The sequence below is a fragment of the Cololabis saira genome, chromosome 3 (genome assembly GCF_033807715.1).
Source record: "Cololabis saira isolate AMF1-May2022 chromosome 3, fColSai1.1, whole genome shotgun sequence".
NCBI classification, from domain to species: domain Eukaryota; kingdom Metazoa; phylum Chordata; class Actinopteri; order Beloniformes; family Belonidae; genus Cololabis; species Cololabis saira.
In genome coordinates, this window is record NC_084589.1 from 46,578,873 (window position 1) to 46,591,634 (window position 12,762).

Genomic DNA, 12,762 nt, shown 5'->3' on the forward strand with positions numbered 1-12,762 from the left:
TTTTCAACTTCATTTGATGACATTTCTCTTTCCACATTGTTTTCTGAGCTAAATGCTGGTTGTTCTGATCACGCTGTACCAATAATCTGAATAACTGACAACTTTCCTCTTGTTGATGCACTAAAGTCTTTTTTTATTTGTGTTTTTATTATTATTACGATAGATTGTTCACTCTTGGGTTTATGTTGAGCTTTTATAAATCACCACCAGGGGGCACTGCTGCTCTTCTAAATAATAACATTCCAGAATTATAAACAATAAAAAAATGCATCCATGTAAAATGAAAATTTAATTACATTTTTCATGATTATTTCTTACTAAATATGAGTTGAGGTAAAAAGACATTTACTTCTAAACGGATGTCTGATATAAAAGGGTTAAATCCAAAGTCTGTCCTCTTCCTGGAATCTGATCCCGATGATCCTCCCTCTTCTTCCTGCTCTCCAACCTGCAGATCTGCAGCTTCAACACGGATCTCAACATCAGCTTTATAATAAATCATGTGTCAGACGAGTTGAAAATCTAGTACAACTTGATTTTATACATGCAATTAAATAATATTATTAATTATATATTATATTATGTAAATAATGTGAAAAACGTACACAAATATTTTGTAACTTTAGCTTGTATAGTTACAATAACAGCATGGATCATTTGAATTACATTGTTTTGCATCGTGTGCTTAGTTTGTCCGATGAATTACACGATAATCTGATGTACGCACAGCTCAGATTTAAAATGCTTAAACCCTTTTACAGTTTTCAGCGAACTGTGTATAACATCACAATATATCGCAAAATTTGGATACCGCAATATCGTATTGTATCGTGACTCAAGTATCGTGATGTGTATCTCACATCACACTCATTTCCTCATTCACCTTTAAACCAAATGTTCTTGTTTTCTAAATCAATAAAAACATTTAAAAAGGGAAATAAAAGCAAACCGTATCTGACTGCACTGACTTCTGAAATCTTCAAGGTTTTTTGTTTAATACTGCAGACATTAAAGTTTATAAAATGGTGACAGATGGTTGGCTGTTCTGTTTCTGATGTGTTGATGGTTGCGTTTCTTCTTTTGTCCTTGTTTCTCTGAAGATTCTTCATATTTTTCAGAGGAACGTTGTAAAAACTCAACATGTAAAAATATCAAACTTGGACTAACCTCTGAACGGAGTAGATGGAGAGAGTTTAACAACATGCTCCATGTTGTTAAACTCTCTCCATCTACTCCGCTCAGAGGTTAGTGCAGATTAACTTTACAAAGAGAATGTGAATGAAGAATAAACAGATGGGAAAAAGGACGTGTGAGAGAGGCATGAGAGATGAACGAAATAAACGTTTAAAGAAACTTCAGCAAATACTAACAGCTCTTTATTTGCACCGTGGAGACGACAAGTTACCAACAGCAACAAATAATACAATTTTAAGAAGGAACAGGGATTCAAACAACCTCAATGCAGAACTTTAAAAAAAGTACACAACCAAATCGTTCCCTCTGCGTCAAGTTGACGGAGAAGCATAAATCCGGGTTGAACCTGCAACCCTTGTGGGGAGGGGATTAGGCTCATCAGCCACAGGAGGTGGTGGTTGGACTTCTGCGGGTTCTTCTTCTGTGGGTCAGACAGGAGTGGACAGCTGCCCCCGGAGGACGACAACATGAGCTTCATTTGTCACGAGTCACCAGACTTCTCCTCCGGGTGATTTTTCATGTGACTCAGCAAATCAAATCTGCGGCTAAAACCTTTGTTGCACGTCTTGCACAAATACCGCTTCTCGCCCGTGTGCGTGGTTATGTGCCGTTTAAGATGTGATGATTTAGTAAAGGTTTTCCTGCAGGTGTTGCACAGGTACGGCCTTTCACCGGTGTGGATCCTCGAGTGAACCGCCAGGTGGGAAACTTGCCTGTAACTTTTTCCACATGTTTTGCAGATGTAGGGCTTCTCGCCCGTGTGCGTGGTTATGTGCCGTTTAAGAGCTGATAATGTAGTAAAGGTTTTTCCGCAGGTGTTGCAAAGGTACGGCCTTTCGCCAGTGTGGGTCCTTGAGTGAGTCAGCAGGGTGGAATGTAGCCTGTAACTTTTTCCACATGTTTTGCAGATATAGGGCTTCTCGCCCGTGTGCGTGGTTATGTGGCGTTTAAGATTTGATGATTTAGTAAAGGTTTTTCCGCAGGTGTTGCACAGGTACGGCCTTTCACCAGTGTGGGTCCTCGAGTGAATAATCAGGGTGGAATGTTCTGTGTAACTTTTTCCACATGTTTTGCAGATGTAGGGCTTCTCGCCCGTGTGGATAATTTTATGCTTCTTGAACGTTGATGACTTTCTAAACGATTTTCCGCAGGTGTTGCACAGGTACTGCCTTTTGCCAGTGTGGATCTTCATGTGATCCATTAAAATACTACTTTTACTGAACTCTTTCCTGCAAGTGCTGCAAGAAAATACCTTCTTCCCCGTGTGGGTCCTGGTCAGCTTTGATTTACAGTTGCTGTCTGACGGGACAGCAGCATCTTCGTGGTCACCGTGTCGTCTCATTGGCTCCGGATCTGCAGTTTTACTGGAGTCTGAGCGTAAACTTTCAGTTCCTTCCTCATCTTTGTTTTGAGCTTCAGGAGAAGTGTGCAACAGCAGCTGGACACAGTTTGGTCCTGGTTCACCATTTTCAACTTTCACATCAGCGACATTGACCAATGAGACATCCACCTCTACGTCCTCGTGCTTCATCTCCTGACCGCTGGAGTCTTCCTCCAGTTCTGTAGTCTGTGGATGCCCTGGTTCCTCCTGGTCCGGGCTGCAGCTCCTCTCCAGGTTATCCAGGTGCTGGTCACTGAAAACCCCGTCCTCCTCCACCTTACAAACATTTTCTTGTGGGAGTTCTGGAATTACAAAAAGGAACAAAACAATAGGATTTTAACAAGTCAAAAATTTTTCCCAGTGTTGATTGTTTGGTTGTATTTGTGAGGTTTAAAGTTTGTCCTGAACCTTCGGTCTTCCCCTTCATCTATGTAGTATATTTGAAAACAAGTGCATTACTCTGTGTGACCATTAGGCGGCCATATTTTCACCAAATCTCTAGAAACTGGAATAATACCCAATGACCTCAAAATCACCAAAGTAGTCCCTGTTTACAAATCTGGAGACCATAGTGTATTTAGTAACTACCGGCCCATTTCTGTTCTCACATGTTTCTCAAAGATCCTGGAGAAATTGGTCTATAACAGAATGATGAAACATTTGCAGGACTGTAATATACTGTATAAACACCAATATGGATTTAGGAAAAATCCTTCTTCAGAAATGGCTTTACTTCAATTGTTGATAAAATTCACACTGCAATCAATAATAATGAATACGCTTTGGGAATCTTTCTTGATTTATCCAAAGCTTTTGACACAGTTAATTTTGATATTCTTCTTCCAATGTGGATTTGCTCTAAAAAAAAGAAATCTACACGGAGCCACTGTGATCTGCATCTTTTCTACAGAATAAAGGATTAAGTGTAAAGTGTGAAACATCAGTCTGGTCCAGAGTCTGAATGGAGCATGAAAGGCAGCACCAAGTAAACAGAACAACAAGTTAGTTCGGGATGTTTCCTAATCCCACATCAGCAGCTGCTTGAGCTGGGGAGTTTCCCATTTAGTTGGTTTGCTTCATCACCACGGCTTTTAACTGGAAACAAAGGGATCTTGTAGGAGTCATACTCATGTGTTCATTCATTCAACTTTCCAGGGTTACGTACCGACTCTGTGGAGTCTGATTTCAGGTTTCCAGGCGAGGTCCAACAGTCTGCGCTGACGGTCGAGCTCTTCTTCATACTCCAAGATGCTTTTTTCAAACACTGACAATATTTCTACAGCAGCTGCTGTTAGTCGCTGACCGATAAACTCTCTCAGATGATTCACCTTAGACATTGTTGAAGAGGAAAAAGAAAGGAAACAACAGAACCGTCCTCTCCTTCTTCTTCTCCAGGTTTAATGGCGGATCACAACCAACGTTATTAGGTTCTACCGCCACCTGCTGTACCGGAGTGTGTAACATCAGGATCATTATTACACCAGGTTACAGTCTAACTTAAAGGGGGGAAAAAGGAAATACCTAAATAAAATAAGATAACCACATTTAAATGTTATTATCTATCCCTGCATCTTTAAGAAAGACAAGGATTTCCTTATAACAATCCCTCATCACCTCACTCCTCCCTAATAACCTACTAAACTCCATTCCCGTCCCAGCTCGTACATCCTGTCTCTTAAAGCGTTCCTTTCTACCTCATACTTGCCACATTTAAGAATCACATGCTCTACATTCTCTGTGACATCACACTCATCACATTTATCACACACGGACTTTGACATTAAATACAGAGTTGATTTTAAACTAGTATGACCTAATCTTAATCTGGAAATGATGACTTCCTCTCTCCTACACTTTCCTTTGAAAACCTTCACGTTAATTGACTTCTGTATGTTATAAAAATGTCTCCCTTTTACACCGTTGTCCCACACCTTCTGCCATGAATCCCTCACTGTCTTTCTAATTCCTGATTTTGCTTCACCTTTACCAAAAGGAATTTCCATAATTACCTCACTACTCAATTTCAATGCTCTTTTAGCAATATTGTCTGCTTTCTCATTGCCATCAACACCCATGTGGGCAGGAACCCAACAAAACTGCACAGTAATTCCAGTTCTGCATAACCTCCACAATACCATTCATATTTCCAACACTAGATCTTCTCTTATTGTTTTCTTTGAAGTCAAACTTTGAAGGGCTGCAGTGGAGTCTGAACAAATGACATAGTTCCTTCTCGCAGTTACAGTAAGTATTTCATTTACCAACGAAAGTAATTAGAACAAAATACATACAACATTCTTTTCATCACTGGTTTACTACGACTTCTGTCATTTAGCAGACGCTTTTATCCAAAGTGATTTACATCTGAGAAAACAACACAAGCAAGAAGGTTTAGAAAGAGTTTTATTTTTTCCTACACAATGAGAGCTGACGCAATTTATATGATAAGCTTCTGATTGTTAATATCAATATATAAAATAAAAATATTTTTATTGTCATAAAGCGTTTATGCTTTTAAGAAACTTTTATTGCAATGGGCTTCAAAATAATACACATGGTAAGTGTTTGAGACAATAAAACATTTAAATATCAAACTGATCAAACTATCAAACTGATTTTGGTGTGAAATATATAGATATACAAGAGTCATTTAAAGCTGCAGTTTCCAACATTTAACCACTAGAGGGAATAAAGATCCCAAACTAACCCCCAAACTCAGAATGACGGTTCATTCATGCATGAATCACCCACAGGTTTTCTGCAGGGGTTTGAAGCCTCTTTTTCCTCGTATTGTGGCAGGTTGGAATGATATAAAGCAAGAAGTTTAATGCGTAATTAGGGGCGTGGCCTTTTGATTGGCATTCATTTGTCCAACCTGTAAATAAATACTTTTTATAAGATCTTAGAAAATGTTGGGAGTAAAGAATCAGGCCTGTAATTAGTGAATTGGTGTCTGTCTCCAGTTCTGTACAGTGGGATGACTTTTGCTGTTTTTATTTTTTTTGGAAATGTCCCAGTTCTGAGTGACTGATTACAGCTGTATGTCAGTTAACAATCCATCAATAACCTTTTTGACTATTGTCATATCACCACAGTCAGTTGACACCTTGTTTTAACATTTACTTACAATATCTATGATTTCTCTCTCCTCCACAGCTGTGAGAAACATTGAATCTGGATTTCTACTTATTAATGTTTCCTTCCATCCATCAGCTGATCCAGGATCACACATTTTTCTGCCAGCTTTGGTCCAACACTCACAAAATACCTGTTAAATGATTAACCACCACATTCATATCATTAATGACTTCATCGTTATTGGTTAAATATTGTGGATAATTAGTCTGTCTTGAACTTTTACGTTATTTTTAGTCCTTATTCATGGAGAGACATTTTCATGAAACCTTCTCCAGAGACCAACAGAGCAGATCATCTTTTTTTAACCCACATCAACTCCATGGTTCCTGACACAGTGGATTCCTATCAGTTTTCCTACCGTGCCAACAGATCAGTGGATGAAGCGATGGCTTCGGCTTCACTTCACCTTCCAACACCTGGACAGAATGAACACCTATGCACCGCTTCTGTCCCTGGATGTGTCATTTGATGAAGCCAAGACCAGTGAAATAACAAACTGGATCAAAATGACGTGATTGAGGAAGTTGAGGATAAAGGACAAAAGTGCATCTCCACTTTTCAACTTCATTTGATGACATTTCTCTTTCCACATTGTTTTCTGAGCTAAATGCTGGTTGTACTGATCACGCTGTACCAATAATCTGCATCACTGACAACTTTCCTCTTGTGGATGCACTAAAGTCTTTTTTTATTTGTGTTTTTATTATTATTACGATAGATTGTTCACTCTTGGGTTTATGTTGAGCTTTTATAACTCACCACCAGGGGGCACTGCTGCTCTTTCTACATATGGATAGTGTAATATTCCAGAATTATAAACAATAAAATGATTCATCCATCTAAAATGAAAACTTAATTACATTTTTCATGATTATTTCTGACTAAATATGAGTTGAGGTAAAAAGACATTTACTCCTAAACGGATGTCTGATATAAAAGGGTTAAATCCAAAGTCTGTCCTCTTCCTGGAATCTGATCCCGACGATCCTCCCTCTTCTTCCTGCTCTCCAACCTGCAGATCTGCAGCTTCAAGATGGATCTCAACATCAGCTTTATAATAAATCATGTGTCAGACGAGTTGTAAATCTAGTGTACGTGCAGCTCAGATTTAAAATGCTTAAACCCTTGTACAGTTTTCAGCGAACTATGTATAACATCACAATATATCGCAAAATTTGGATACTGCAATGTCGTATTGTATCGTGACTCAAGTATCGTGATGTGTATCTCACATCACACTCATTTCCTCATTCGCCTTTAAACCAAATGTTCTTGTTTTCTAAATCAATAAAAACATTTTAAAAGGGAAATAGAAGCAAACCGTATCTGACTGCACTGACTTCTGGAATCTTCAAGGTTTTTTGTTTAATGCTGCAGACATTAAAGTTTAGAAAATGGTGACAGATGGTTGGCTGTTCTGTTTCTGACGTGTCGATGGTTGCATTTCTTCTTTTGTCCTTGTTTTTTCTGAAGATTCTTCATGTTTTTCAGAGGAACGTTGGACTAACCTCTGAACGGAGTAGATGGAGAGAGTTTAACAACATGCTCCAAATACTAACAGCTCTTTATTTGCACCGTAGAGACGGCAAGTTACCAACAGCAACAAAAAATACGATTTTAAGAAGGAACAGGGATTCAAACAAACTCAATGCAGAATTTAAAAAAAAAAGTACACAACCACATCGTTCCCTGTGCGTCAAGTTGACGGAGAAGCATAAATCCGTGTTGAACCTGCAACCCTTGTGGGGAGGGGATTAGGCTCATCAGCCACAGGAGGTGGTGGTTGGACTTCTGCGGGTTCTTCTTGTGTGGGTCACACAGGAGTTGACAGCTGCCCCCGGAGGACGACAACATGAGCTTCATTTGTCACGAGTCACCAGACTTCTCCTCCTCTGGGTGATTTTTCATGTGACTCAGCAAATCAATTCTGCGGCTAAAACCTATGTTGCACGTCTTGCACAAAAATCGCTTCTCGCCCGTGTGTGTGGATATGTGGCTTTTAAGATGTGATGATTTAATAAAGGTTTTTCCGCAGGTGTTGCACACGAACGGCCTTTCACCGGTGTGGGTCCTCGAGTGAATCACCAGGTTGGAACAATCTTTGTAACTTTTTCCACATGTTTTGCAGATGTAGGGCTTCTCGCCCGTGTGCGTAATTATGTGGCTTTTAAGATTTGATGATTGAGTAAAGGTTTTTCCGCAGGTGTTGCACACGAACAGCCTTTCACCGGTGTGGATTCTCGAGTGAGCCACCAGGTTTGAATTTTGCCTGTAACTTTTTCCACATGTTTTGCAGACGTAGAGCTTCTCGCCCGTGTGCGTGGTTATGTGGCGTTTAAGATCTGATAAATTAGTAAAGGTTTTGCTGCAGGTGTTGCACAGGTACGGCCTTTCGCCAGTGTGGGTCCTCGAGTGAATCACCAGGTTGGAATTTTGCCTGTAACTTTTTCCACATGTTTTGCAGATGTAGGGCTTCTCGCCCGTGTGCGTGGTTATGTGGCGTTTAAGAAGTGATGATTGAGTAAAGGTTTTTCCGCAAGTGTTGCACAGGTGTTGCCTTTCGCCAGTGTGGGTCCTCGAGTGAACCACCAGGTTGGAATTTTGCCTGTAACTTTTTCCACATGTTTTGCAGATGTAGGGCTTCTCGCCCGTGTGTGTGGTCATGTGGCGTTTAAGATCTGATGATTTAGTAAACGATTTTCCGCAGGTGTTGCACAAGTATGGCCTTTCGCCAGTGTGGATCTTCATGTGATCCATTAAAATACTACTTTTACTGAACTCTTTCCTGCAAGTGCTGCAAGAAAACGCCTTCTTTCCCGTGTGGGTCCTGGTCAGCTTTGATTTACAGTTGCTGTCTGACGGGACAGCAGCATCTTCGTGGTCGCCGTGTCGTCTCATTGGCTGCGGATCTGCAGTTTTACTGGAGTCTGAGCGTAAACTTTCAGTCCCTTCCTCATCTTTGTTTTGAGCTTCAGGAGAAGTGTGCAACAACAGCTGGCCACAGTTTGGTCCTGGTTCACCATTTTCAACTTTCACATCAGCGACATTGACCAATGAGACATCCACCTCTACGTCCTCGTGCTTCATCTCCTGACCGCTGGAGTCTTCCTCCAGTTCTGTAGTCTGTGGATGCCCTGGTTCCTCCTGGTCCGGGCTGCAGCTCCTCTCCAGATTATGCAGGTGCTGGTCACTGAAAACCCCGTCCTCCTCCACCTTACAAACATTTTCTTGTGGGAGTTCTGGAATTACAAAAAGGGACAAAAAGATATGATTTTAACAAGTCAAAAGTGCTTCCCAGTGTTGATTGTTTAGTTGTATTTGTGAGGTTTAAACTTTGTCCTGAACCTTCGGTCTTCCCCTTCATCTATGTAGTATATTTGAAAACAAGTGCAGTACTCTGTGTGACCATTAGGTGGCACTGTGACTGTACTCGTGTTACTACGTAGGTATCGAGACAGTTGAAGAATAAAGTTGTTGTTCTAGAAATGGCTTCTTCTGCGTCATATTTAACATGGTCTCAGAGTAAAAACTTGAAGTAAAACAAAGATGGGAAGACAAAATGGAGCAGATGAAACCTCCAACCTCATTAAGTCTAGAAGGAAATCTAGCAGAAAATTGGAGAGTCTGGATCCAGAGATTTGAACTGTTTCTTGTCGCCAGTGGAATCGACGAAAAGTCTGATGCAGTGAAAAGAGCCACGTTCCTACATGTGGCCAGAGACGAAGAAATTAAAAGCTATACAACACTTTTGACTTTGATGAAAACTTAGATGACTATGATACGTTGAAAGAACTTTTCCACCAACATTGTGAGCCAAGGAAAAATGTGACGCATTTGAGGCAAACTGATTTAAAAAAAAAAAAAGTGAAATACTGCAAGTTTGAGCACCTCACAGACTCAATGATACGAGATAGAACCGTGTGTGGAATCACAGATGACCAAGTGAGAGGACGACTACTGAGAGACCCGGACCTCACGCTAAACAAAGCAATAGACATTTGCAGGGCCAGTGAGTTGAGTCGAAGTCAGCTAAAAAAAAGTCTACATGAAGAGGTTGAAATTCCTGTCAATAAAGTCACTAAGAAAAAACCATGTGACAAACAGAAAGACAGTGGTGCCACAGCACAGAATGTAAAGATGAGAACTCAAGGAAACTGCACACGATGCAGCTACAGGCATGAGCCAAGGAAGTGCCCTGCCTACGGACAAGTGTGCAAAGCCTGCCACGGGAAAAATCACTATGCCAAAATGTGCAACTCACGCAAGCACACAAATAATCATAAAGTGCATCATGTAAACAAGGCCGAGGCAGATGATCAGGACTTCGTTATTGGCACAATCCAAGCAGAAAAACAAGTCTCACAAATCGATGCAGTGGATACAAAGAAAGAAAAGTGGCGTGAAGATCTGATTGTCTACTTTTTTTTTTTTTTTTTTTACCTTTTCTGCAAACATATTAATGGTTAATACCATAATGGTAAAAACCTAAGGCATATATATGTGCATTGTTACTATATTTAATATAGGCCCTCACCCCCCAGGCCAACGACCCCCACCCGGCGAGAGGCCAGCCTGCCCGTAGAGACAGAGCAGCCCCGGCCGCCGACGCGGGCAGGTGCACCCGTCCCCACAAAAGCGGCCCTCCAGGACCAGAGGATCGCCCCGCCGCAGAGGCAGCGGGGCGCTTCTCTGATTAGGGGCAGGGTAACGGCCCGGGCAGGTGGGGGAGAGATTGGTCCGTCAAAACACCTCTCCCTGGCCCTGCCCCTTCTCAACCTTCCCCCAAACCTGCACCCAAACCTGGGACTTGCTGATTGGGCCGGAGCTTTGGGAGCTGCGTGCTGGCCTGCGGTCCCCACGCCTGGTCATCCCGTTGCTGCTTCCACCTGCCTGCTGTGCTGTTGCCGTCCCTGACCCCCAGTCTGGCCCTCGGCAGGAGGGTCCCCCCTTATGAGCCTGGTCCTGCTCAAGGTTTCTTCCCTCATAAAAGGGGAGTTTTTCCTTGCCACTGTTTGGCTTAAGGTTTTTCTCCCACTAGGGGAGTTTTTACCTGCCATTGTTTATGTAATAACTGCTCGGGGGTTATGTTCTGGGTATGGGTCTCTGGAAAGCGTCTAGAGACAACTTTTGTTGTATTAGACGCTATATAAATAAAATTTAATTGAATTGATTGTCAACAAGAAAGTTTTGAAACTCAGGCTGGACACTAGGGCTGATTGCAACGTAATTTCTATGAAAGACCTCAGAAAGCTGAGACTGGATAAAAAGGTGAGCAAATCTCACTTCAAGCTTGTTGCTTATGCAGGACACCACATTCCAGCCAAAGGTAAAGTCATGCTGATATGTCAGTACAAAGATAAAAAGTATGACATGGAGTTTGAGGTCATAAAGAACAATGCCCCTGCAATTCTAGGAGGAGTCATGTGAGAAAATGGGGCTTGTCAAAAGATTGCATGGGCTTAAAAAAGAGAGTGACATTCTAAGTGAATATGAGGATTTATTCACTGGATTAGGCTGCATACCAGGAGTATATCACATTGAGACGAATCCAGATGTCACTCCAGTAATACACGCTCCCAGGAAAGTACCTGTCGCGCTAAAAGATAAAATTGAAACAGAGCTGAATAGCATGGAAAACTTGGGCGTGATAACCAAACAGAAATAACCTACAGATTGGGTCAATAGTATGGTGACTGTAACAAAACCCAACAAAGTTCGGATCTGTATCGACCCAGAGGACCTGATACTTTTCAGTTGTAGACGCTAACCACGGATTTTGGCACATCAAGTTGGACCAAGAAAGCTCTCACCTGTGTACATTCAAAACGCCATTTGGGAGATACGGGTTTAAAAGAAGCGTCAATCTGAAACTGAATAAAAGTAAGTGGAAGATAAGGATGACAGAAATCAGTTATAGTACATTGGACATGTGCTCAGTGAGAAAGGACTCAAGCCTGATCCTGAAAAGGTTAGAGCCATACAAAACATGCCTGCACCAGAGGACAAAGCTGCCCTCCAGAGGTTCACAGGGTTACTGCAGTACCTCTCTAAATTCATCCCTAACCTTTCAGACCTGAGTGCTCCTCTAAGGAAGTTGGAAGGGAATGTGGAATGGCACTGGGGGTCAGAGCAACAACAGAGTTGTGACAAACTGAAAGCTCTCGTCGGCCAAGCACCAGTACTCAAGAACTATGATGTCAGAAAGCCAGGTATGGAAGACATGTCCATGTAGCAAGTGTTCATAAGCCGCTGGAGATGATATTAAAAAAAAAAAAATAAATAAATAAATAAATAAATAAAACACTCCTCAGCGCCCCAGCCAGTCTACAAAGAATGCTCATGAGACTACAAAAGTACATTCTTGAGGTCAAGTACAAGCCAGGCAAGGAGATGCATATTGCTGATGCTTTAAGCAGAGCATTTCTAAAAGAGCACCATGAGAAACTCCTTGATGAAGAGCTGGAACTCAAGGTTAGTAGTAGCACACACATTGAGAAGTGAAATGCTCAGGAAAATCCACGAGTCACATATGGGCATGGTTAAGGAGCGAGCCCGTGATGTACTGTACTGGCCGGGCATGACCAAACAGATAGAAGAAGTCGTGGCTCAGTGTGCTGTACGTAACACACACAAGAACAATAATCCCAGAGAGCCACTTATACCACACCCAGTGCCCGAGAGAGCATGGGCAAAGATAGGTGTGGATTTGTTTCACTTCAAGTGAGTATTTATTGTGTGTGGATTATTTTTCAAAGTTTCCAGAGATCATAAAACTGAATGGAACCACAAGCAAACACATAATCATTGGGCTGAAGTCTATATTTGCAAGGCATGGTGTGCAAGATGAGTTGCTCTCTGACAATGGCAGACAGCTGGTGAGCCAAGAGATGGTGGACTTCAGTGCTGAGTGGGGTTTCAAACACACCTCTTCAAGTCCCACTTTCCCGCAGTCAAATGGCCAAGTTGAGAGAGCAGTTCAGACAATAAAAAACATGCTGACAAAAGCACAGGACAGTGCTGGTGACCCGTACCTAGCACTGCTTGAATAC

General features: G+C 41.7%; 1 protein-coding gene across 1 annotated transcript; it reads right to left on the reverse strand.

Annotated features, from left to right (window-relative positions):
* Positions 1-1,383: 1,383 nt before the first annotated feature.
* Positions 1,384-8,964, reverse strand: LOC133440695 (zinc finger protein 850-like). Its single transcript, XM_061718013.1, has 2 exons — positions 7,595-8,964; positions 1,384-2,872 (listed from the first exon to the last, which is right to left on the reverse strand). The coding sequence occupies exons 1-2, from the start codon at positions 8,798-8,800 to the stop codon at positions 1,676-1,678; spliced, it is 2,403 nt and encodes an 800-aa protein (XP_061573997.1). The 5' UTR covers positions 8,801-8,964; the 3' UTR covers positions 1,384-1,675.
* Between the last annotated feature and the right edge of the window lie 3,798 nt (positions 8,965-12,762).

Bases quoted from the DNA above. Each gene is read 5' to 3' on its own strand.
- LOC133440695 (XM_061718013.1), bottom strand. From the start codon at position 8,800: ATGAAGCACGAGGACGTAGAGGTGGATGTCTCATTGGTCAATGTCGCT. The intron at 2,873-7,594 runs TCTGGTGACTCG...ATTCCAGAACTC, and splicing joins ATCACCCAGAGGAGGAGAAG to CCACAAGAAAATGTTTGTAA.